Source organism: Anolis sagrei, chromosome 1 (genome assembly GCF_037176765.1).
Source record: "Anolis sagrei isolate rAnoSag1 chromosome 1, rAnoSag1.mat, whole genome shotgun sequence".
Classification (NCBI taxonomy): domain Eukaryota; kingdom Metazoa; phylum Chordata; class Lepidosauria; order Squamata; family Dactyloidae; genus Anolis; species Anolis sagrei.
Window position 1 is genome coordinate 73,644,572 of NC_090021.1, and position 27,971 is coordinate 73,672,542.

At 39.3% G+C, this 27,971-nt stretch overlaps 1 protein-coding gene across 1 annotated transcript in view; it reads right to left on the reverse strand.

Annotated features, from left to right (window-relative positions):
* Positions 1-27,971, reverse strand: part of UST (uronyl 2-sulfotransferase) — a 166,355-nt gene that overhangs the window by 81,001 nt on the left and 57,383 nt on the right. The window contains exons 2-3 of the mRNA XM_060753532.2: positions 26,062-26,105; positions 6,226-6,381 (exon numbers count right to left, since the gene is read on the reverse strand). Of these exons, the coding sequence (XP_060609515.2) occupies positions 6,226-6,381; positions 26,062-26,105 (200 nt within the window). The remainder of the gene's footprint in view (positions 1-6,225; positions 6,382-26,061; positions 26,106-27,971) is intronic.

The window sequence follows — 27,971 nt, forward strand, 5'->3', positions numbered from 1 at the left end:
GTGATGGTGTTGGACGAGTTGGCTCTTTTAACTGTGATGATAATGTTTTAACGTGTATAGTGCTGATATTTTAACTGTGTAATGAAGTGGCATTGTGTTGTTATTGTATATTTTTTGTATGTTAACACATATTGTGAACCGGTCCGAATCCCTCTTTGAAGGTGAGAGGGTCGGTATATAAAACCTCGAAATAAATAAATAAATAAATAAATGTGTCTCACTGGGAGAGGCACTGTTTTGATGTAATAGTAGCTCTACTTCTTGAACTTCAGACTGAGTTGAACCAAGAAGAAAACTGCCTCCAAAATAATCCCTCTGCCAGTAGCTGAATTCATTGGTTGTATGGGGAAAGCAGAAACCTCAGTTACTTTCCCCTCTCCATTATTTATTTATTTATTTATTTAATTTACTTATTAATTAATTCTCACCCCGGGGGGGACTCAGGGCGGCTTACAGAGGAGGCACAATTAGATGCCTAAATCAATTGACAGCAATACAAAGTACAAAAAAGCAATTCAACAGTTAAATTAAACATCAATGCATAATAAAATATTAAAACAATCTCATGCTCGGGTTCAGAGTCCATATATCCATTCAATTCCATTTGTCCTTGTCTATCGTCAGATCCTTAATTTAGTTGCCAGTGTGTCCAAAGGCTTGGTCCCAAACCCAGGTCTTCAATTTTTTTCCTGAATGCCAGAAGGGAAGTCGCCGATCTAATCTCCCCGGGGAGTGAGTTCCACAGGTGGGGGGCCACCACTGAGAAGGCACTGCTCCTCGTCCCCGCCAACCTCACTTGTGAGAGTGGCGGGGTCGAGAGCAGGGCCTCCCCAGAAGATCTTAAACTTCGAGGTGGGGTGTAGAGGGAGATCCGTTCGGACAAATACACTGGGCCGGAACCGTATAGGGTTTTGTAGGTCAAAACCAGCACTTTGAATTGTGCTCGGAATTGGATCGGCAGCCAGTGGAGCTGACGCAGCACGGGGGTGGTATGCTCCCTGTACGCCGCTCCGGTGAGCAATCTGGCTGCTTCTCGCTGGACTAGTTGAAGTTTCCGAGCAGTCTTCAAAGGCAACCCCACGTAGAGTGCGTTGCAGTAATCCAACCAGGATGTGACAAGAGCGTGGACCACCGTGGCCAGATCAGACTTCCCAAGGTACGGGCGCAGCTGGCGCACAAGTTTTAATTGTGCGAAAGCTCTCCCGGCCACCGCTGAGACCTGGGGTTCCAGGCTCAGCGATGAGTCCAGGATCACTCCCAAGCTGCGAACCTGCGTCTTCAGGGGGAGTGTAACCCCGTCTAACACAGGCTGTAACCCTATACTCTGTTCGGCCTTGCGACTGACCAGTAGGACCTCTGTCTTGTCTGGATTCAATTTCAATTTGTTAGCTCTCATCCAGTCCGATACAGCAGCTAAACACCGGTTCAAGGTCTGGACAGCCTCCTTGGTGACAGGTGGGAAGGAGTGACAGATTTGGACATCATCTGCATAGAGATAACATCCGAAACTCCGAATGATCTCTCCCAGCAGCTTCATGTAGATGTTAAATAACATCGGGGACAGAATTGAACCCTGTGGGACTCCACACAACAACGGTTGCGGAGCCGAACAGGTGTCACCCAATGACACCTTCTGGGTCCGTCCCTCAAGGAAGGATCGAAGCCACCGCAGAGCAGTGCCTCCGAGCCCCATGTCCATGAGGCGCCAACAGGGACACACTCCCAGCAGAACCAACAGGGACACACTCCCCCTGTCTAGTTCCCTGCGTAGATCATCTACCAAGGCGACCAAGGCTGTCTCAGTTCCATGTCCCGGCCTGAAGCCAGACTGTGCCGGGTCTAGATAATCAGTGTCTACCAGAAACCCCTGGAGTTGTGTTGCCACCACACGTTCCATGACTTTGCCCAAATAGGGGAGATTGGAGACTGGCCGATAGTTGTCGAATTGAGTGGGATCCAGTGATGGTTTCTTCAACAGCGGTTTTACAATAGCTTGTTTTAAGCTCGCTGGAAATTTTCCTTCCTGTAAGGAGGCATTAACCATCACCTTCACCCACCCTGCCAAACCCCCTCTGGCTTCCTTGATCAGCCAGGAAGGACAGGGGTCTAGGATGCATGTGGTGGGTCGCACCTCTCCAAGGATCCTGTCCACATCCTCAAGCTGAACCAATTGAAACGAATCCAACAAAACTGGACAAGCAGATGCTCTCGTTACATCCCCAGAGACTGCCGTTAACGTGACGTCAAAACCTGACCGAATCCGCTCAATTTTATCCGCGATGGATCGAGCAAATGCTTCACAGCGAGCCACCGAGTTATCCGAGGCCTCGCTTTTTGGCGGATTTAACAGGCCTCTGACAACTCGAAAAAGCTCCGCTGGACGATTCTTCGCTGATGCAATATTGGCTGTGATGAATGTTTTCTGGGCCGCCGTTATTGCCACATCGTAAGACCTTAAAAAGGCCTTCAGGTGTGTTTGGGCTGGATTGGTGGGGTTCTGGTGCCACACGCACACTAACCTCCTCTTCTTTCGCTTCATCGCTGCCAGCTCCTCAGTGAACCAAGAGGCTGGTTTAGCTCGGTTACTCGAGAGGGGGCGTTCCGGAGCGATAGTGTCGACTGCCCTGGTCAACTCACTATTCCAGCCAGAGACCACAGCGTCGACAGTGTCACTAGCCAAGGAGGTGGAAAAATCCCCAAGAGCCGTCAGGAAACCATTTGGATCCATAAGTCTCCTGGGGCGGACCATTCTAATGGGTCCACCACCCCTGCGAAGGTTAGAAGGCACAGTTAGTCTAAAACTGATCAGGTGGTGATCGGTCCATGGCAAAGGGGCGATGGTCAGCTCCTCCATCCCGTCACCCTCATCCCATCCCTGGGTGAAGACCAAATCCAAGGTGTGTCCGGCACTATGGGTGGGACCAGATATTAGCTGGGACAGGCCCATGGTTGCCATGGCGGCCATGAAGTCCTGAGCCGCACCGGAAAGAGAGGCCTCGGCATGGATATTGAAATCTCCCAAGACCAGAAGCCGTTGGGAGCTCAACACCATGTCCGAGACCACTCCCGCTAGCTCAGGTAGGGAGACTGTAGTGCAGCGGGGTGGTCGGTACACTAGCAGAATCCCTATCCTGTCCCGGTCACCTATCCTAAAGCCGGCACACTCAAAAGAAGATGATTGAGGGATGGGACACCTGATCACTGGAATAAAGTCCTTATAGACCACTGCGACTCCCTATTATCCCATCACACACACATTCCAGATTCTTCACTAGATGTTTGGAAGACAAATCTAGAATAGTAGAGAAGGTAGTATTAGGGATAGCAGGAAAGAGCAATATATCAAGATGGTCTTTTCCTCCACTGGCCATTTTGGAGCAGAACACTAATCAGAGAATCACTGATTATTTAAAAAAATAAGCTGGGGGCGATTTAACAAAGACACTAAGCTAAATTTAGATAGTGGATTAAACCAAGTAGGTTCCGCTGTGGAGCTCCTACACACACTCCCCAGAAACCATTTGAAAGTTGGGAAGGTGGTTACAACATTCACTGAATGTGGATTGGAATCAAACCCAAGAATATATTTTTCCTTAACCAGTCTGTTGGGATGCACTGACGTTCATTGCCATGTCTTTTGGGGATTAGCACTGTACCATGGTGGGGCACAGGAAATGGGAACATGCAGGCAGAAAGCAAGAATTTACACAGGACTGATCTGGTTTCCCATATTTATCTTCTGGTCAGGTGTATTGTGGCCTTTTAAAAAGTCCGACAGTGCTAGTGGTGTCTTGACAAGTGCTGCGGATTTGTCAAGTCTCACTTTTGAGCCTTGCACATGATATACTCTGTTCTGCTGAATTGCCTTATTTGCTTTATGCCAGACTTCCTGATGAGTTTTTTTAATGTGCTGTTTTGGAGCTTAATGCATGCTATAGCATTCACTGGAATGAATGTTTTGTGGAAATACTGCCTTGAGCTGGCTTTGAACTGCATTGTAATTTCTGTGTAGAACTGCCCTGTGTAGAACTACATTGTAATGTCTGTGTAGAACTGCGTAGTTATACCATGTAACTATGCAGGCAGACTAAGCAGCTCTCTAGGTTGGTAGAAATCAAAAGGTATCCTCATTTTGGTCCCTTTAGTGTTTATTTTGACATTACAAGAGCTTGAAATCACATGGACGGCAGAATTCTACATATGTTTCAGCAGAAGTAAGTAGCACTGTATAATGCGTGCTTGCTTCCTAGTAAGTGTTTTTAGGACTACAGCTTACGACAGCATTTTGCTTATGTCTTTTAAAAATACGTATATCTTTCTTAGATGACACACACAAAGGAAATATAAAGTAGTTCACATTAACATTAGTCTGCAATTTCAGTATAACTCCACCTGATGGCGTAGAGAAGTTAGTTGAACCAGGATGGCAGAAAAGCTGCTTTCAGTATTTGAAGGCTGAAAAAAAACCTTCACTCTTATCCAAAGAAAATATAATGTGTTATTTAGAAGCAAAATCACCTTTTACTGTCTCAATTCCTAATCCTTAGGATTTCCAGATTTTCTTATTTTCAAAGGGAAATGAAAAACTACTTTACTCACACAAAATCTAGAGAAAACTTTGCTCCAGTCATTTGTTTATCATTTTAAGTCTCTCTCTTTAAAATCTCAAGTGCTTACATTGCATAATAATGTTTGGTGGGCAGTCTTTATTTGTTTTGGTTTTTTACATTTTTCAAAGTCTACAATTATCTAAGAAAGAAAAATAATAAATAGAAGTCTAAGTTTGATATCTGGTACTCTGAAATCTTTTGAAAAACCAGTGGAAATATTAAAATAAACTTAAAATAAACTTAAAGCTAAGTGATTTACTAATAGCTAATCATGCTTAATCTGGTCAAAATTTCATTCTACTGCATGACGTGAATTAAATGTTGCTTTATAATAAGATACCATTATGCAACTTTTCACTGTCAGACAGTTATAAGAAAACACTAAAGCAAGTTATATCCTATAAGGAAACTATGATTCTGAACCACAGACATTAATGAAAGATTATTTGTATGCCGAGTTATTTTCTGTGTCCGTAGTAAGTGGAAAGCAAATGACCAGGTGGCAGTAGTAATTCACAAGCTGTTGTCAAAGGCTTTCATGGCTGGAATCACAGGGTTGCTGTGAGTCTTCCAGGTGTATGGCCATGTTCCTGAAGCATTCTCTCCTGACGTTTCACCCACATCTATGGCAGGCATCCTCAGAGATTATGAGGTTTGTTGGAAACAAGACAAGTAGGGTGGGAGGAAGAACTCTTGTCTGTTTGAGACGAGTGTGAATGTTGCAAGCGATCACCATGATTAACACTGAATAGCTTTGCTGCTTCAAGGCTTGACTGCTTCCTGCCTGGGGAAATTCTTTGTTGGGAGGTGATTAGCTGACCCTGATTGTTTCTTGTCCGGAATTCCCATGTTTTTGAGTTTTGTTCTTCTTTACTGTCATTTAACACTGGTAGCCGATTTTGTTCATTTTCAGTTTCTTCCTTTCTGTAAAAATTATTCACATGCTTGTCCAACCTCACAACCTCTGGGGTGAAATGTCTGGAGAGAATGCTTCTGGAACATGGCCATACAGCCCAGAGAAGTTCTTTTTATACAAAATAACAGAATTTTTTTCAAAAATAGATATAATAATTCTTTGTGTGTGTATTAAACCAGCTATATTTTGCCTGGTGCTTGTTCTGCCATTGCTGTTCAGCTCTTCCATACCTCTTCCACCAAACTCTCCTTCAACATCTTGACTGAACTGATTCATTGAATTGGGCTCTTTGATACACTCTTCACTGATTGACTCAACCTCTTGGATTGAATCTCAATTTACATGTTTTATTTTCCAGGCCTTTTCCTATAAATCCATCTCTTAGTAATGCTTTGGATAATTACCAACTACACTATTTCACTGATCCCTACAGCATGTAGCAACTACTTTGATCCTAAAAGCAAATATCAGTACTGAAACTGGAACATTTTGGGGTTTCACTAAGTGTTTAGCCTTTTGGTTTAAGCATAGACAGTAGCGCTTTGAGGGCAAAAATTACTCATTTGAATTCTTTCTTTTTAAAAATTGGTGTCTTGTTTGATCATAATATATCAGCATTTAAAAACAAGAATGAATGTCAGGCTTCTACTTAATCAATTCAAAATCAATACATTTTAAAAAAAGAAACAAACAACTTACCTGTTCATTCTTGGTAAGTCTTGTTTTATTATGAATGTCAGATGTAACCAAGTTGAATCCATGTTTCTCAGACAGAATTCTTAATAGCAAAACCACAGTCCGGCTCCCACATTTTCCAACCCTGTTGTACACCACTTGGCTAGGGAATGGAAGTACCTAGGACGGAAAAATAACACATTTGAAAATCTTTATGCCCATTAAATAATTCTGTGGAGTCAAAACTGCACATGTACCAGTTATCCAAACATACATATAAACCTGGCATGGAAAAACTAAAGCCTGGGGAGGGGATCCGCCCCTTGTGATCTTTTCTCAGGCCCTCTTCTCCTCTCACCAACCTATCCTTCCTTCCCTCTTTCCTTCCCCCTTCCCTCCCTTCCCTCCCTCCTTTCCTTCCTTCTTCCCTTCCTACTTCCCTCTCTTACTTTCTCCTTCCTTCCCTTTTGTCTTCCCTCTCTCCTCTTTCACCCTTCCATCCATCCATCCATCCATCCATCCATCCATCCATCCATCCTTCTCTTCCTCTCTTTCTTCCTTCCTTCTCTTTTTCCTTCCTCCTTTCCTCTTTGGGGATGTTTAGCTGGGAGAACAGAAGGTAGAGAGTGAACATGAGAGCCATGTTTCAAGATTTAAAAGGGTGTCCCATTGAGGAGGAGGGGGGAAACTGACTTTCTCCTGCTCTAGAGACCAGGACACAAGGGAGCAATGGTTTCAAATGGCAGAGAAAAAGATTCGACTGAAAAGATTAGGAAGAACTTCCTGAAGGGTGGCATCAGCTGCCTCGGGGTGTGCTGGAGTCTCCTTCTCTGGAGGCTTTTCTGCAGAGGTTTTGATTGTGACTTCCTGCATTGAAGGGGGTTAGAAATGATGGCCCTTGGTGGTCGCTTCCAGCTCTAGGATTCTAGAATTCTATATCAGGAGAAGGAATACAAGGTCTAATAGATACACTTTTTCTCTCCCATCCACATCTCATCCTGACCAAGGCTAACCCTTTTGGGTTTCCTGTCTTTCCTTCCCTTTCTGTCTCCAAAAGAAAAGAGGCAAGGGAGGAAAGGGCAGGCAGGGGGCTTGGGGAGAACCCGTTCTTCCCGGCCTGCCCACCCTGCTCCAGCCCGCCATACAGACCCCAAGTTACAAAGTTTGCTCATGCCTGATATAAACACACTACCAGAAAAGATTCCCTCCTCCTGAAAGTCCATAATATAAGTTGTTTTATGTTATTATTTACGGGAGGAAAGAGTCTCAGGCTATGACAAGTCTAGGAGTTACTTTGGAACAGAGCTCAAGCCATTCAGAAATGGAATACAGTTTTATGTGAAAAATTGATATGTGAGATGAGGGATGGAAGGATGAAATTATGTCATCATTTAAACATGCTATTCATCCATTATATTTGCCAACAAATAATCTTCTGATTATCATCTTTCTGAAACATGAAAAAAAATCTGGACATTTCCTTTTGACAGCATGGCACAAATGAACCCACATAGAACTTCTTTTTTCATTTGACTAGGCACTGAACAATAAAACAATGTATTATAATCTCAGGTCTAACTGCATGACTATTTGTTGAATGTTGTTTATTACAATTTATAAAACATTACACATGTACTGTATAACATTGTCGAATGAAATGAAACTCACACATTCAGCTTCCTAAACGGAATGTCACCTTATTAAAACACACAAATATGTAAGTCAGGAGTATCCAATATTGTATTATGGAGTTTCAAAATACACTGGAAAACCTAGCTGGTATGTTTTCAGATGGCTGTATTATTGTGACATATTACCTTTTTTTCCCCAAGGAGGGCAGATCTTTGAAATAAATACATTCCACGGAATACAATACCAGATTAGACAGAGTGCAAAATGCTTTTGTCTGCATGCAGTTTTTATGAGAAGTGCTTACTTCACTGAAGCAGTCTTTCTGCATGTGCACACCATTTTAAATCACATTCATCGAGTCTTTAGAGAACAGGCTGAGAAGTTAATAAGATTTTTCATACAGAAAAATGGCCTTTGGGAAATAATACCTTTCATTTACTTTTCAATTTAATTTTTAATACTTTGAATTAATATTGCCTTATTTGCATCCACTGTCTGACACTGAAAGCCAAGGAGGTGTACCTGAATCATGGCCTGTGAATAGCTATAGGAAATATTATTTATTCATGAATAATATCTTGCATATTTGAAAGAACCATTCTTTGGATGCAAAATTTCATAATATACTAGTGGAATTTATTTTGTTTCTTCCTTTACCATGTGATTGCAATATATGAATTAGGGGAGGAAAAGGAAGACAAGTAACTGCTTTCATAAAGTACTTAATGTTGCTTTAGTCATCTGATAATAAAGAGGCATCTTTTTGGGAGTCATGTTCCAAATCTATTATTTCTATCATGGACAGGTCTTCTCTCTCTCACTTCAGATGTATCTGCTGTGAACAATTATTTCACATTTTATCTGAAAAGTATTAACAAGGGACCCCTAGTGGCGCAGCGGGTTAAACCACTGAGCTGCTGAACTTGCTGACCGAAAGGTTGGCAGTTTGAATCTGGATAGCGGGGTGAGCTCCCACCGTTAGGCCCAGCTTCTGTCAACCTAGTAGTTGGAAAACATGCAAATGTGAGTAGATCAATAGGTACAGCTTCTGTGGGAAGGTAACGGTGCTCCATGCAGTCATGTCGAGGCGTCTACGGACAACACCGGCTCTTCAACTTAGAAATGGAGATGAGAACCACCCCCCCCCCCCCAGAGTCGGAAACAACTAGACTTAATGTCAGGGAAAACCTTTACCTTTACTTATTAACAAATATTTATTAATTGTTTGCCTATAATTGCCAGCAATAAAATGACCTTTGCACGAGGTGGGTTGTTAAGTTTATAGAAGCAGCGTAAAGCAAGCAGGATAGGTTTTCCAATGGACAAATGGCAATTTAAGATACTAAATATTAAATCCAAACAAATCCAAAATGACAGATGGAAGTTGTTGCCAGTCTGTTTTCATGAATGTTAGTTAAAATAGACCACAGTTTAGGATTTAAATATAATATTAAACTGTAGTTAATAAAAATGAAGCAAGGGTTCCTGAGCTTCTGGTTTTGCTAGACGTGTGGGAAGATGCCAGTTCATTACAAATGAATGCAGCTAATATATTTATTCTGGCCAACTAAAGAACCGCAAAGCAGTGGAATAGTTTTTGAATTTCACAATCCTCACCCTGAGGTCCAGTACTAAAACAAATAGGGAGGGGAAAGGAAGGTATTTTCTAATAGAGATCTCAGAAGAAGTTCTGTTTGTAATATGTTGCCTCTATAAGATAATGCTCACAGTTTAATTACATTTTAGTTGGTCCCAATTTTGATATTAGCCTACAAGAAATTTTCAGTATCCATCTGTTGGCCAACCCAATAGGAAACGCTTTCCAAACTCATTAGGCATGTGTGCCCTGGATGAATAATTTAAGGTTGAACTAAAGCATGGGATGCCTTTGGGGTTTTAAAAATTCCACTGAATTTAATGGAGAGCAACATGACAGTCCTTTCTTTCTTGGTGACAGAGACAGATATTTAGAATTACAGGTTTGTGCAATTAAGTAAAATTCAGAAATGTCTAAGTATATGTTTTGGGGTATTCCTTGGCTAAGAACTCACCATAAGTCAACTGGCAACATACACATGGAAAATCCCTGGATTCGAACCGCCAACCTTTTGGTCAACAAGTTCAACCACTCAGCAGTTTAACCCGCTGCACCATCAGGGGACACTTTCAGGTGCGTATGTTCTTTCAAATTATATTTTCACAAAATGGAACATAATGGAGGCTCTATGCTGTTGTATCCTGTGTGCTTTCACTGTTGCAAGCTTGGAAAGATAATCTGTATGAATAAATGATCCAAAGTCCATAACTGGTTAGAAGATTTAACTGTTGCTACAAATGAATGCATACTATAGGTGTTAACTTCAAGAAATAGTATCTTCACAACGATAATCAACTATGCATAAGCAATCCCCAAGTTAAAGACATCCAACTTATATATGACTCATAGTTAAAAACGGGGTTGAGACAACAGGAAGTGGGAAGAATCTACTCCTCAGAAGGGAAATTCACTCCTGAAAGACTTATAATGGAAAACAGGCATCTCCACTAATTGTTTCAATGACAACCCAAAATTTTCAAAATCCAATTGTCACAGGGACAGAAAGTGAGGTGAAATCTCATGAACAGGGACACAGACAGCAAAATAATCACTATAGGGATGTTAACCCTTCCCTATGCAATCCAAAACTAATGATCTCCCTCCCTCTCTCTCCCTCTCTCTCTATATTTGGCTGGCTTACACTTAAAATGTATATGTTCTGACTTACATACAAATTAAACTTCTCTCAAAGATCATAAAGAAACTCTTTGGATTTCATAATCTATTTAAAAGCAGCCACATCTAGATGTGCTTTACCAACTTATTTCAAGAATGCCAAGAGGTGGCTTAATACAATCAGGAGGTACTGTGTGCACAATATTCCCTTCATTAAGCAAGATCCATTTTTAAAAATGATAAAATTAGTCTCATGTGGCTTCTTTTTGAGAAACGTATGCTATCTCTTATTAATCACATTACTCTTCTGAGCGTGCAGACAAACTGTTTATTGATCTACTGTAAACATTTCCCAATATTGATGTCAAATCGAAATCTCCATAGTTTCCTAGGTCCACTCCCCCCCCCCCCCCCCAAAAGAGAAGAAGAAACCGACACTAATTGACTCTGGGGCTACAACTGAATATGTAATTAGGGTATTTTCTTGCTGATTTGTCCCTTTTTCCATTTTCCATGCATACTTCCTTTAAATCTTTGCTTATCTGAAAGCTCCTGAAGTAGATATAGTCACATTTCTTTAGGCATTTAGTTACCATTAGATTTGTGCTTTTCATGTCTAATTTTTAAGAAACTTCCATGTATTACAAACTTCTAAAACATTTGTTGTTGTTGTTTTCCTACCCCCTGCCTATGGATTGATGCTATACAGGGATACGTAGTAAAACAAAGGACACACCACACAGTAAAAATCATGAACACCAATTAAAAAGATATAATCTATTAAAAGAGAATAACATCAGTTCAGAAATCATACATATTGACAACAAACAATTCATAATTTTAAAATTTCATAGTTTATAAGACATCTAAACTGGCCTGCTTGAAAAAAATGTTCTTTAATGCTATTTTAAACTCTGACAGTATCCAGAAGGCAAACCTCTTTTGGAGGGCCTATCCACAATCTGGGGATGATTAAAGATAAAGTCTTCTGGTTAACAACTTTCAGGCAAGTATGGCTGACTGGCTGACTAGCCCTAACGGTATTGTGTGGGTTATATTCCTACTGGTACCCTGACCCTAACAATGCAGGATGTTAACAGCCAACACTTTGTAATTGGCAGCCAGTGAAGTGATTTTACTGTAGATGCAATGTGATCCATCTGTAACCAATCTGCCTGCCATATTTTTGGACTAACTGAAGTTTTCAAACTTGGAACAGAGGTGGCCCAATGTACAGCACATCACAGAAGTCCAGCCTTGATGTTTCCAGCGAGTCTATTATCACCTTTACATTTCCAGGTCTGGGAAGCATCAGTCAATGCTGATTGTAAGCACTCTTGGCTATCTTATCTATCTTGAATGTCAACTCTGAACAACAGATCCAGAAGTGCTCACCAAAATGTGAACACCACCCAGGACTTGCTGACACACCTCCAACCCCTTTCAGAATCATTAGCAGTAAACATCAAGTTCTTGTCTGGGATCAATTTCAGTATTTTTTTCCCCTCATCCATTCTATTTCTTCATTCAGGCTTTCATTCAGAGAAGGCACAGTACTGTCAGCTGTTGATATTTTGAAGGCATAAAAAGTCTATTTGGGTATCACTGTCATGCTGTTAACATCATGCCCTAAGCTTCTGGAATTGTTTTCCTGAAGTTTCATACAGATGTTAAAAAGCAATGGCGATAGAAGAGCATCTTGTACTATGCCATACAGCACCTCCTGTTTTGAGTACGACCATCTGGGATCTTCCTGAGAGTTAGGGCTACAACTATGGAAGCACAGTGTCCCCAATTCCCAAACTGTTCAAGCATTCCAGAAAACATCATGGCCAATGCATACAGTCCCAGCAAGTATGAGTGATGGTCTGTTGCAGATTGTGTGTCAATATCATGGAGTATGCTACATGGTTAAATATGTATCTTTTACAGAAATATGCATATTTTTAGAATTTTTACAATGTTTTTGTGTTTTAATTATGGTGTAACCCACCTCGCGCCATGAGGAGAGACAGGTACGAAATTATTATTATTATTATTATTATTATTATTATTATTATTATTATTTTACTGACACAAAAGCACAGTATGTCACAGCAAACGAGATCTATTATTATTATTATTATTATTATTATTACTATGGACGCAAAAACACAGTATGCCACAGCAAACGAGATATATATGCTGGATTTCATATCACAAAATCACAAGTTGAACACTTCCCAAGCATCTAGGACTGTGTGATGATGGTGGTAATGATTATTATTAAAGGCTGACATACATATTTCTTTTTGTGAAGAAAACTCACTCTGCTTATCAATGACCATGATATGTATGGCAGCTCCATCAAGGATCAATAATTTTCAGGGTTTCTTTTTTGAGAATATAAGTACAACTACCCATTACCCGACAAGCCACAACTTGGGAATAATTTAGATTATTATTTAGTATTTTGTCAGACATGACTGACCAGAAACTTACAAGAAGATCACAGGCGAAACAAAATAGATTTATATTATGGCAATGTTAGACAATTTTGAACAAAAGAATGAGCTAATGTGGGCATATCTGTGACAAATGCTTTGCATTATTGATTGTGTCTTAGTCAAGCACTGCCTCCCTGTCCCTCAAAAAGTAAAGTGCATTAGGTATTGGAACAAAACAAAAAAAATATTTCCTGGAATACACCAAACGTTACTGTGGTCACACAGAAAGAGTGAAAAAATATTGAAACTAACAATATTCCTACAATGTTTTTATTGAGCACCAACATAAGAGGAGCCTTGATGGATCAGCCCAAAAAGATTTCTAACCCGGTGTGTTTTTTCTACAGAAGTCAATGAGATGCCACAGGGAAGATTATGAGCAGAACATGAAAACAACGGCATCGTCCAGTTCATGTACTTCAGCAACAAGAAACCACATGAAGCTATCATAGATAGTGATCTTCCATGAATATGCTTAATTTCCTTTTAACGTTTTTCATGTTGATCATCGTGAACTCATTCTGTAATTGTGAATTTCATACTTTCAAGTATGCCATTTTTAAAGTACTTCCATCTGACTGTTCTGAACGATCCTAGTTTTTAGTATTAAGAGAAGAAAGAAACACCTCTTCACTTTGAAGCCTATCAGATCTGATTTAAAATGCCCTCCTTAATATGGTTAGTACTGTGCTAAATAAGAACCCGCATGATGCAATGGTATGACTGGAGACCACATTCCCAGTCTGTCATGGAAACTCAGTGGGTAACTTAGGCAAGAAGGCACAAACCCTCTTTGAACAAATCCTGCTAAGTAAACCTTGTGGTAGGTTCACAACATTTACTTCGCAGTTGAAGATGACCTGAAGACTTACAACAACTAGTATGCTAAATGAAAAACAAATGCTGTAAATCACATAATGGGCCGCAGCAGACTTTAGCAAATGGAAATTTAAAAGGACATTTGGATCAGTTCCTGTTAGTGATTGATTTTTTTAAATTCACAGGACTGACAAGTTGCCGCTAAGGAGAGGATCTGTCTCACTCTGGCAATGCATGGAGCTGACTCACCGCCTCACACACTTTTCTAGATTTGCACTCTAACATTGAAAACCAAGCTTTGGAAGCTGAGGGCTGCAATTATACATATTTTGTACACTGTACTTAAAAGCTTAAACTGAGCTTGAACTGAAAGCACTTGAATTAACTTGAAAAGAGGGGAGGAAACACAAAACTTTGAAAATAGATAAAAAGGAAGCCAATATTATTTTTGTTTTTGTTATATTATAAGCTTCATTCAATAACAGGAAACAATTATGCAAACCAAATTCTCAAAGGTCTTTGCTCATGCCATCAGCAGGGAAACAAATAGAGTTCAGGCTCCAGAGTGCTTTGAGGATCAAACCTGACTGTTTTCAGGACTTTTGGATTCTACTAGAAGCAAGTTTATTTAGAAAAATAAGTACATACAATGTTCAGTTAGAAATCCCGTTCTTCTAAATACCAAGAAAAAACAAAGACAAAATATAAGTACAAGAATATCAAGTACATTTAAATATTGATTTCATGTCCTTCCAGCAGCAAGACACACTCTTGGCACTCTCCGCAGATGTAGAATATAAATAGCATTGTTTTCAAAGGTCTGTGTGGAATAGAGGCATACAACCCACTTTTCCCATGCCCCTTTCCCAATTGATGCTGCTGCCCATGCACAAATAGGATTAAGGAAAGTGAGTTTTCAAAAGAGAAACATTACAAGCTTGTAGGCATGCAAAGTAACTTATAATGAATTTTCCCAGGCCAATTTCCACAGAGGTTTCTCAGACACACTACTACATTCCTATTAGCTTAACACAAAGAAAATCAGAATTTTTTTAACCCCTAATGTAATCAGAATTGTAACATAAGTCATAATAAAACTGAAAAATGCTGGCTTGAGGAAATGATGCAACTGTCATCAATGATAAATCAATTGCCGCTGCAGGAATCGGTAGAGCTGATAATTGCTAATAGAATTTTTCTGTGTATCACAGATTTTTCAACTGTAAAGAACAGAATGACAAATTTAGATATTTTATTTTGCTTATGCAAATACTCATTCCATGCCAATCTCATTCACAATTAAACAGCTAAAGGAAAGATACAGGAGAATATGGAAAGCCAAATGTTTCTTCAAAGAACAAGGATTTAGTATCTTAACATTACTGGTATATTTATATACTGTATCTACATTGTGTGATCATTGAAAAAATATTTAAATACTCATTACGAAATTAGGGGGTGGGGCAAAATCTTTTCTTAAGTGTTTCCAAAATTGGACAGGGTCTGCATTGTACTATAACAAGTGAGCTACTTTTCATTAAGTAATAATTGTGCTAATGGGGAAACTTCAGTGGCATCTTTCTCCCTCATTGTTAGAGCTATTGGTATTAAACTTGCAACAATTACAGAACACATTTACTACTGTTAGCCCATCAAATTTCAGAATGTTTCACTCATCCATGAATTTTTGAAGAATTTTCAATGTTTTGACAAACAACATAAAAAATACAACAACTATCTCCTTGAGTTTTCTATATAATGACACAAGATAACAGGGAATCATCCCCCACCCCCCCAAGTTTCAGAAATATTCATACAACTACTGATTTTGGGGAATTTTTAAACATTTTGACAGAAACGTTTTTAAAAAGCTACAAAAGTTATCTCATTGAGTGTCTCTCATACTATCCAACAGAACTCCAATTTAGGGATTTCTTCCCAGCCCAGGGATTTCTTCCCAGTATCAGTCAGTCCTCCGCTTTTCAGATTCAACAATTTATTGGAACTCTGGCTGTTGCTAGGAGGAAAAAAATCTCTCCCGTATTCTAATTAGGGCTTTCTGATGCTGAGCAGAATTCTGGGAAATGTAGTTTAGGGCAGGGTCTTTTGAATTCAACTCTAGCCTCTGCTAGAAGATGGCTATAGAGTTGTGTAAGAGGATTGAGTGATGCACAGAAATAATAATAATAGTAATAATTTATTTGTACCCCACCACCTTCTCCCCAAAGGGCAGCTAACAAAGCACTACAAAGTGCCACACATAACATAAAAAACAATTACATAAACATCAAAGCGATAAAAACATGAGCAGACATCCATAAAATATCACATAAAAATTAAAATACCAAATTCATAAAACACAGTAACAACTACAGATAAAACTAATTGTTTTCAATTTTAAAAACCCAGTGTTGAAATAAAGCCACCAAGTCCTCAGATTAACCCTTAAAATCTATACAAGATCAAAGGCTTGTTTAAAAAGATATATTTTTACACTGGGTAGGAAAGTTTGAAGAGATGGGCCAAACCTAATCTCTCTAGGGAGGGCATTCCAGAGCTGGGGGGTCACCACCAAAAAGGCCGCCCTCTCTCATCTCCACGTTTTTGAGACGGTGGTGGTACTAAGACAAGGGCCTCCTTGGCAGATGTCAAAGCCTGCGGCAGTTCATAGAAGGAGATGCGGCCTCAAAGATAGGTTGGGCCTGAAGTGTATATGGCTTTGTAGGTCATAACCTGCACTTTAAACTGGACCCGGAAGCTTGTTGGAAGCCAGTGGAGCTGCTTTAATAGGGGTATAGTATGTTCCCCATAGCTAGGCATTTTTTAGATCATCCAGTGTGATGCTAAGGTATACTTCTGCCACAAGTCGTTAATTCAATAGGGTTCACTATTATCTATGGTTGCCACAAACCACTGTAAACCAGGACATATATTGCTCATTTATACAGAAGTGATACAACACATTACAACACACTATCTATATATATAAATTTGTTAGGGGCATCCAACGAGGAAACAAAACTCAAAAACCCCCCAACGAAACTGTACCAAAATTGCCATGCCCATAACACAACCCACAAGGTACAAACATATCTACTCAAAATGAAAAACAACACAACAACACACTCACAAAACGGCAAAACAACAAAACTCAAAAACCCCCAACGAAACTGTACCAAAATTGCCATGCCCATAACACAACCCACAAGGTACAAACATATCTACTCAAAATGAAAAACAACACAACAACACACTCACAAAACGGCAAAACAACAAAACTCTAAAAAACCCAACGAAACTTAACCAAAATTGCCATGCCCATAACACAACCCACAAGGTACAAACATATCTACTCAAAATGAAAAACAACACAACAACACACTCACAAAACGGCAAATCAACAAAACTCACAAACCCCCCAACGAAACTTAACCAAAATTCCCATGCCCATAACACAACCCATAAGGTACAAACATATCTACTCAAAATGAAAAACAACACAACAACACACTCACAAAACGGCAAAACAACTGAGCATGCGCATTGGTGCCCAGCCGCAAGTTCCCTGGCGCGCGCACACAGTTCCCTCTGCGGAAGCCATGCCCACTCCAAGCCCCGCCGCGCCGCTTCCTGCACACACCCCCCCGCCGCATGCACACACACAACCCCACGCTCCATCACTCCCCCCACCGCACACACACACGCAACCCCACGCTCCATCACTCCCCCACCGCCACACACACACGCGCAACCCCACTCCCCCCCGCTGCCGCACACACACACGCAATCCCACGCTCCATCACTCCCCCCGCTGCCGCACACACACACACAACCTCACGCTCCATCACTCGCCTGCCCCAATCTTACCTCCTTTTACTTCACGCCACCTCCAAACCCCACCGCACCCCTTCCCGCCCTGTCAAAATCCAGGAAAGACAGGAAGGAAGGAAGGAAGGAAGAAAGAGAAAGGGAGATAAAGAAAAGGGGGAAGGAAGGAAAGTTAGAGAAAGAAGGAAGAAGAAAAGGAAAGAAAAGGAAAGATGGAAGGAAAGAAAAGAGAGACAGCAGAAGAGAAAGAAAAAGGGGGAAGGAAGGAAAGAGGTAGAGAAGGAAGAAATGAGAGACAGAGGGAGGGAAAGAAAAAGGGGGAAGGAAGGAAGGAGAGGAGGAAAGAAAAAAGGGAATGAAAGAAGGAAAGAGGGAGTGAAGGAAGGGGGAAGATGTAGAGAAAGAGGGAGGGAAGGAAAGAAGGAAAGAGAGAAGGAAGAAAAGAGACCAGAAGAGAAAGAAAAAGGGGGAAGGAAGGAAGGAGAGAAGGAAAGAAAAAAGGGAATGAAGGAAGGAAAGAGGGAGTGAAGGAAGGGGGAAGATGTAGAGAAAGAGGGAGGGAAGGAAAGAAGGAAAGAGAGAAGGAAGGAAAGAGGCCAGAAGAGAAAGAAAAAGGGGGAAGGAAGGAGATAGAGAAGGAAGAGGAGAAGGAAAGATGGGAGGGAAAGAAGGAGAGAAAGAGGGAAGGTTGGTCACAGCAATGCGTGGCGGGTAAAGGTTGTTATTTCTATGATTATTATGATGCTATTATTCCTCTGAGACCCTTTAAGGGGGAATGGGAGAGGTGCCAGGTCCCGGAGGCAATGCATTCTGTTATTGTTATTGTTATGATGGTGGTGAAATAAAAGGAAATAAAAAGAGAAAGAAGGAAGCAAACAGGGAGGGAAGAAAGGCAAAGGAAGAAAGGGGGAGGGAATGAAGGAAAGAGAGAAGGATGAAACCAAGTAGTGAAAGAAGGAAAGAAAGAAAGAGGTAGAGAAGGAAGAAAGTAGAGAAAGGGGGAGGAAAGGGGGGAAGGAATAGGTAGGGACCTCTCTTTCATAATAGTCCAGATATCTACCTCAACTTTGATAAGTTTTACTATAGGCCACAGCAACGCGTGGCAGGGCACAGCTAGTTGTATATATAATGTGTGACCTACAGTTCATCTGAAAAAATCTTTCTCTGTCACAAAACTATGTTCATTATATAAAAAAGAATACTACATATATGTGCTAGACTTTCACCCTTCAATCACTAGGATGTCACCCCCACAACACACATAGGGTAAAATCCAGTGGTGTCAATCTGCTGATCGAATTATATTTACCATATTCTGGCAATCCTTGAAAATAGGACCACTTCCTAACTGATCATTCCCAGAAAAGCACTGGGTAGTATTCTAAAAACATCCCAAGCATTTGATTTTATCTGTAACTCTGAGTGTCAATATTCCATTGTCTGTTGACTGTTTCCCCATATTTAACCTTGACAGCTTTTTGCTAAATAATAGCTCCCATTTGCTTGTCAGATCTCAACTAGCTATTGTGTCTCCTATCATTGTGTCTATTTTTCAACATCCATTAGAAGTGACATATAATTATCAAAGCAAAGATCTTCCTGGTTTCTACGTATGGGATTGTTCTTCTGTGAAGGAATGTTATGTTCATACTCACTGTCACCTTGTTCTGTCTTGTTCCTATTTATTTCACTATCTTTCAAAGTATAAGAAATTATCTGAAACCTCTTTCAGCCTGTATCCATGCAAAAAAAAACTTAATGAAAAGAGCAATGCTCATTGTAATTACAATAAAAGCAGAAAAGTGGAAATCTCACCTAGTGTGATTTTACTGCCACTTTGGGAATTTCCAAGCCCTTCTAAGCAAAACTTCTCCACAGTTTAAACACATTTCATACTTCTGTATGAAACACAGCTGGAATACACAAAGAGGTCTTATATGAAGTGTTCCTATAGGAAATTGTAACTTTGGGAGGGCTAGGCAATGCTTTGGACAACCACTCTAATGAGATTCAGTCATCATGGCCAATGGCCATGGTCAATGCGAGTTGTAGACAAAATACCTGGATGGCATCAGATTGCTGACCTCTAATGTTACATCTCAAGAACTTAAAATCATGGCTTTGGGACCAGGCCTTCGGACTGTAGATGTTTGTAGAGTTTAAAGGACATGGACTGGAATGACAATACGACTGGCGAGACTGTTATTATTATTTATTCTTTTAATGATTGCTTATGTACTGTCTAATTATGGTTTATGCTTAATTGTCATTTTATTATTGTGGTTGTTATGGATTGGCATTGTGTCAGTGCCCAATGTATGGCATTGAAGTTTTGCCAGTTATGTGTAAACCGCTTTGAGTCCCCCTAGGGGTGAGAAAACTGGTATAGAAATACTGTAAATAAAAAGAAAACTTTCTATATTCAACACACTACACGTGGTAAAATCAGTATCATTTTAGAAACGCTCTCCAGTTCTGGGGATCTCACTTTTAATAAAACCCCTTTCAAACTCGGTAAATACTACCTCCTTTGGGCACTTGTTTCACAAAACAAGTAGCCTTTATTAAAAATTGGCTGCTTTCATCTATCTCGTTTAGCCTATACATTCTTGTTTGAATCTAGCATTCTAATAAGTACCACCAATTCTTGGACAAAATTGTAATCAGTTTGGTCTGAAATTGCTTCCCAAATCCACTCAATCCTCATTGCAATTATTTTGTTTCCTTTAAAGCATCCTGTAATTCCCACTTATGTGTTATGTGCATTTAAAAAGCTAGGGAGCCCAGCAGACCAGCAACAGAGAAATGAGAAAAGAATACAAAATATATCACAAAGAAATCCCAGGGATTTTGATAAAGTACACCCTCCAACTAAACTAAACATGAAAGCCTAATAGAGAATGAACAATGATGAGCAGCTATTTATGAATTCTTAAAAATGTCCAATATCAATTGATTGAAAATGTTTAACTGATTTTTATATTACCTAAAACATGGACAGAAGGTCCATAATTCATATCAGTTATCTATGGTTGTAAATTATCACATCTTCTTTCCCAGTCAAATTAAATACTCCAGCTAAGGAGGCATGTACACCTCAGAAAGGTTCCTACTGCTTCAGAATGCCTCCTATGAGGAGTAAGAAGCAAGACAGAGCCATATAACAAGTTCTTGGTGTGTGCCATGGAGTTCAGGAGAGAAATGGAGTCTGTCTCTCTGGTACATAATAAAGTGTGGGACTCTGCTGTGAATCCTCTGTTATGCCAGAAAAACTTACAGAGATGAGAAGAAGCAGTCTCCTGGGGGATAAGCTGGTGGTTATTGGATAAAAAGTTATGGAAACGCTAATGTCACTCATCCCTAACTATTTAAAACACTTATCCCCAATATTATTTAAAATCATATTATAAAAGATAGCAGTACTATATTATCCTGAAGACACGTTGAACAGTTTGACATAATATGAACACAGTTATTCACATGGCCACTATAACCTTCTATATAAGGAAGTTCCACTATTTTGTACTGTTGACGTTGTTGTTATTAGTATTAGTAGTCATTGTCGTATGTTTATACCCCACGTTATCTTTCCCGGAGGAGACTCAAAGGCTTAACATAAAAGCATCAGCATACAATTTAAAATATACAAAAATGCAAACATTAAACAGAATTAAATATAAACACTATTTAAAAAATCACAGTTAAAATTCTTTAAAACATATCAAGATTATAAACCACTAAACTTAGCACTTACACCAGACTGTTCTCTTGTCACGATTGTGTTGTTTAAGCAAATGAAAACATTAACACTTTCATACCCACAACTGCACATATTGGCACTTTGTTGGTCCCAATTCCTGTTATCAGTCTTCCACACAGACTTGGTTCCTACTCATGTTTGCCCTGCCCAACACAAGATTCCCATTTTTTTTAATTTCTATTTTACCCCCTCCTATTTTGCCACAACTGCCAGTCATGCAGTTCCAGTTTTCTCATGAGATCTTCCTCCACTTTGCAATATCAGGACTGCAGCAGAAGGACATTATTGAAAAAGGAAAAGTGATAGAAGAACAGTGGTGTTGGATTCATTAATGGATGTTTTCTGTCAATGAATACAGATGTTCCAATCACAATTCAGTTTGACTACAAGAGAGTTACAGTGTGCAGTAAACCTTTCCAAAGGTGCTTTTACCCTTTTGTAATTGCACTTTATCAGCTGTGTGCGATAAAGTCCTTAGTGGGTCATGTCTTTATAAATAGCTGACATCTCAAGCAGAAAGCAATATCCAATGTTCCCCAACCAGACTTCTGTTGGACTTTCCTTTCGTCCACAGGCAGACCTTTCAAATTCATTCTAGAGGATTCTACAAATGTTTTCACTGGAAAGGTTCAACTGGAATGTTTAACTACTTACTGTCCAGAGGCTTCTTATAATGTGGCATACATTGTTCTTGAAAATTAAACCATACAAACTGCTAACAATGAACTGCTAACCATATGTTGTAACAAAAGCCAAAGGAGAAAAATAAAATAGGTCTTTCCCATCAGAATGTATGGTCAATTGACTGGCAGCTATTTATAAACTTGGATCACTCAGGACATTTTCTGGCACAATATTAATTTCTATTTAAATGCAAGCCAGCTAGAGTTCAATCTAAAATTAATGTACATTACAGCAATATTTGGCAAACAATTGGTTTGGTTAATTGAGATCAAGATTAATTGAGACCATTTCTACCCGTTCTTCAAATCCCACAAATATTTCAACAAACCTTTAGATTTTACAAAAATTACTTAAAGCAGGAGATACTCAAAATCCCTTTTGCCCTGATATATGGTTCAATAGCCATTAGAAGCCAGATGAAGCTAGAGAATAGCGGCAGAAATCTTTATGGCTTTCACAGACAATCTGCTCCACATGACCCCACTCTGGAATCTCAGAATAGCTGATTCAAACTGTGAAGATCAAAGTTACAGCACACTAATTTTCTTGGGTAGATGTATCAGCCCTAAACATCATAGTAGACAACAGAAGCATTTGATGAAAACATCTCTGGTGTTTTATGTTGGGATGTTTTGTTTGTTTAAGCATCAAGACTATTCTAATAATTATTATTATAATTTCTTATTTATTACCCACTTCTCCTTTTGGCTCAAGGCGGGGCACAACATTGTGAAATACATCTCTAAAATCACATATTAAAACAAAGTTAAAATGCAAGCATACAAGCATATGTTTAAACATACATACATCGTCATTACTGTTATTAGAATCACAGAACCATAGAGTTGGAAAAGACCTCGTGGGCCATCCAGTCCAACCCCGTGCAAAGAAGCAGGAAAATCACATTCAAAGTACCCCTAACACCCCCTCATATTAATATGAGTCTGCACTGCCATATAATTATAGTGGATATAATTCTTAGGAAAAAAGTAAGGTTTTCATACACTGGACTGTCTGTAATTGATATGTTAAAGAAGTTCAACCTCCATATCTGTGAGTGGGAAGCATTCCTGGATGTATCATAGAAATACAAGATCATAGATAATAGCAAACTCTATTGAAACCAGCCATTTATGTCAAAGCATACCACAGACTTGCGCTAGAGGGTCTAGAACAGGGGTCCTCAAACTAAGGCCCGGGGGCCGAATTCGGCCCTCCAAGGTCGTTTACCTGGCCCTCGCTCAGGGTCAACCTAAGTCAGAACCAATTGAAAGCACACAACAACAACAACAACAACAACAACAACAACAACAACCCTATCTCATCAGCCAAAAGCAGACTCACACTTTCCATTGAAATACTAATAAGTTTATATTTGTTAAAATTGTTCTTCATTTTAATTCTTCTATTGTTTTTAAGTGGTTTTTTTTTTTTGCACTACAAATAATTTATGTGCAGTGTGCATGGAAATTAATTCATTTTAAAAAAATTATAATCCGGCCCTCCAAGAGTTTGAGGGACTGCGACCTGGCCCTCTGTTTAAAAAGTTTGAGGACCTCTGGTCTAGAAAATGCCGAGAAAGAACAGCTTTCTAGCATTTCTAGATCCTTCAGTGCAACTTCTGATAAGGGCATACTACAGAACTACATAGGAGTACAGATAAAATGCCTAAAGGGAACTTTTAGTTTACATTGATAAATGAAAACATGGCTATTGGTCTCATGGTCTCCACATGACAAAAACCTCATTTTTTAAAAAATGAATTAGTCTTTGTATTAAATTGTATGTATTTTGCCTACTGTGTCTGCCTATGCTCTAAGATGTCTATTAATCTGTATGCACATGAGTATCTTTGAGGGTTAAACTTGCCAGGTGCTATATGGGGAGCATATTCCCTGGAGCAGAAGAGATATCAAAATCTTGGCTGTGTGGTTTTAATTTATATTTAATCCATATAATTGATAGTCTTAATTATATTGGTTTTGTACTCCATTTTTAACAATGTCTCTCCATGTTTTTAATTATATCCCTTTGTTCTATCTCAACATGGCTTGTTTATTATTCTAAACTTTTGATCCTTGATTTATAGTACTGTCCTTGTTGGCACAAAGAAGCTATGAGTACTAAAGCAGAAATTAACATATTGAGCCAGTTAAAACACAAGTACTGTTTAGAACAGGTCTACAGAAACTACGGCCCTCCAAGTGTTTTGGACTTCAGCTTCCAGAATTCCTCTCCATTGGACAAGCTGGCTAGGGCTTCTGGAAATTGGGATCCCAAACACCTGGAGGGCCACAGGCTGTGCAAGTCTGATTTAGAGCAAGAATATGCAACTCATAATTCCAGTGATGCCAAACATGTGGCACCACTTCTCTAAGATCATTAACACATTTGCCTGACGAAGAAACCAATGGAGCTTCAAAGGTTTGCATCATGTATTTTATGCATTTTGGTTGGTCCAACAGAGATATTGTTTTGTAGATTTGGGATATTGTATTTTTCTGTATGGCAATCTGCTATATCTGGATATGTTTGAAACAATCAAAAACAGCAAGGAGATGACTTCCACTCAGGCCCCATCTGCGCATGGTGTAAAGCCCAGAATGATGTGGATTATAAAGGGGAGGGGTGGCTAGAAAATGCGCCCCCCCTAATGTGTGCTCCAACATGCAACTACATGGAAAACATGTGCTTAAAAAGTAAGGTGAAAATCAAAAATCAGCTAAAAATGTACTGCAGGTGATGGGTGTATGATCAATTGCAGGAACATGTGTAGCACTCGAGTAAGCAGTGCCATCTCTGGGAAAATTTGGATGAAGGGACCAGATGTGGAGCTCTAAGGGAGGTAAATGAACAGCTTTTCCTTCCCTCTCCAGGAAGAAATTGCTTTCCACTTCTTGTTTTTGAGTTGGAAGATGAGCTCTATTGCTGATTCTCATTCTGCACATTTCTCCAAATGGAGTAAAAAAAAGCCATTCTATTAGACTGATTTGACATGAGGGGAGCTTTGTGGATTCTGCAAGAGCTTTTCATTTATTTATTTATTTATTTACTTTATTTGTATACCGCTCTTCTTAGGCCTTAGGCGACTCAGAGCGGTTTACAACAGTTTAGATATACAGGATACAAAATCATTATGCATTTAAAAAACAAAAGCATCACAAGTCATTAACATCATTAACATAAGCATCAAACAACAATACATCAATATAACAAATCCATCCGGTCTAGTCGGTGAAATCAGAATCCAAAACTCGTTATCCATTATTTCGTGTTCCAATAATCAGTTAATCAATCACACTGCTTAGTCGAAAGCCTGTTCAAACATCCAGGTCTTTACTTTCCTTTACTTTCATGGTTTCTGGGTGATGTGTGGAGACAGACTCTCCAGAGAGAAAATTGATTTCTTTAATCCACCTTCTGATCTGGATTATGTGGCTGTTTAAAAGCAGCCTCAGATGGATATTTTAAAGAGAAGCAGAGGTATTCCATTAAACAAAATGTACCTTAATCTACATCCAAAAATTTTCAAAGTTCTAAATGTTTTCAACAATAAATCAGAGATGTCAATGGTCATAGATATAAATGAGATTATTCTTTAAAACTGCAGTTACACAACACCTTTAATCACATATAAATGCTACATTTTGACTACCAGATAATTTTTGACAGATTTCCACTGTGATTATATTTGCAAGTACATTTGTTTATCTGTTTCTTCCCTGTTCTGCCTTCTTCCTATGATGACTACTGACTCTGATAAGGGCCTCCACGTGACAAAAAGAATTTTAAAAAATGAATTATATTAAAACCAAGATGCAGAGTATTTTCATACACATATGGAAGAAGCTCTTTGCTAATGGGGAATGTATATTTCAGGGGAAGATAGAGTTGTTAGGAGATGATCTGGCTCAGCTTTAAATAAAAAGTCAGCTCACCTTACAAGGGGGTGGCCGGTGGTCATCCAAGTAAGTGGAATTTCCTAGAAAGAAAGAAAAATGCAACATATCAGACAAAAACATTTATATGCTTCATTGAAGAGATATTTATAAGACCAAAATATTTACACAGCCTTTAGTTTTCAAAAAGAGAATAGTAGGGACTGGGGGGGGGGGGTAATAGCAAATGTGCTTTCACACCTGTTCACTCTATGTCGGTTGTGCCCAACCTTTTTTTGACCAGGTACTACTTGACCAGGGACCACGCTCCATCATTAGTACCAAAAGGGTTACAAATCATATTTTGATCAACTTTAGATTCGGTTTGGTTATTTGGGGTGCCGATTCAGAAAATTGCACTGGATAGACAACATCAGCTCTAGTTTTTGATACAGAACATATTCTATTCTGTAGTCACCATCTGCTTGCCCAAAGAAAACCATATTTAATAATCTAGAGCTGAGGACCATATTTTAGGTTTCGTGGCCCACCAGTGGGCTGTGGCTCACAGGTTAAGAACCACTGCTCTATGTTATATACTTGTCTTCAAGTCAACCTCATGAATAAGCCGAGGGCAGATGTTGGTGACAAAATTATGTTGTTATAGCCTATGGATAAGTTGGGAGTCATTTCACAGAGATAGGAAAGCATCAGACCTATCTTTCATGATAGCTACTTCTGACTGCTCCTTGTCACTATCTTCCCATCCAGGCTACCAAAAAGAACACAGTAGACAAAACTTACATTAACCCATGGATAAGTCTACCTAGACTTTTGGGTAGATATTTAACTAAGGTTTCTATATTAATATATGAGTATATACAATAACTGTCTATATGTAAACAAACCCCAGCGATTAATCATCTACAGTAGCAGTTGGCATCATCATTACCCTTACCCAGTCTTAGATTCAATCCATCTTACAAAAGTTAAACAGATTCTGTTAAAATATTTACATCATTTGTAGATGTGTCTGTGGTGTGTCTCCAAGTTGCTTATTGATTTTTGATGACCCATGACTTTAATAAGGTTTCCTCAGGCAAGGAATACTCAGTGTCATTTTGCCTATGTCTTCCTCTGAAATATAACTAAAGCATCTGGTATTTAATGCTGGTCTCCCATTCAAATACTATCTAGATTTGAGGTTGTTTCATTTTCAAGATCAGATGAGATCTGGTGTCTTCAGGGAATTTAGGACATTTACATCATTAAAACATTTTCAAAAATATAATTAAACTATCAATAAAATTGAATGCAATTGAAAGCATTACCACTGGAAAGAAGACCAACATATGTAAACTACACAGGACAGGAGCAGCTCTTTTGCCCCAAGCCATCAGCACTCAAAGGCCTCCTATAATAATAATAAAAAATCATCTGTCTATGAAATCATAGCAAGGACAGTGTCGATGTAGTCTAGAAAAGTAGTTTCGGAACGTGGAAGTAATTACTGAAAAAGTTCTTTCCCAGGTTCCCACAAGATGTACTTATGAGGATGGTGGAACAGAGAGAAGGATTTCCACTAACAAGCTCATATATAAACATAAGAGTATTTCAGATATCTGGACCTGAACTGTATAGGGCTTTGCAGAGCACAACTAGTGCTTTTGAGTTGGGCTTGGAAACAGAACGGCAGCTAGCAAAGCTGTTTCAACAAAGGACTTCGATACTTTATTTAGCCAGACCTTGTTAACAATCTGGCTAAACAACTTTGAACCAGAGGTTTCTGAACATTTTCAAAGGCAGCTCCATATAGAGAACATTACAGTAGAGTAAGACTTCCATAACCATAGAAATCACATGTTGTTTCATTTACCAACATCCAAGAGGCAAATGGTCTCTCTAGAAAATTACTAGGTCCAAGTGATTCCATATTATACTTCTGCAAAAGGTTTTATAAACTTATGTTG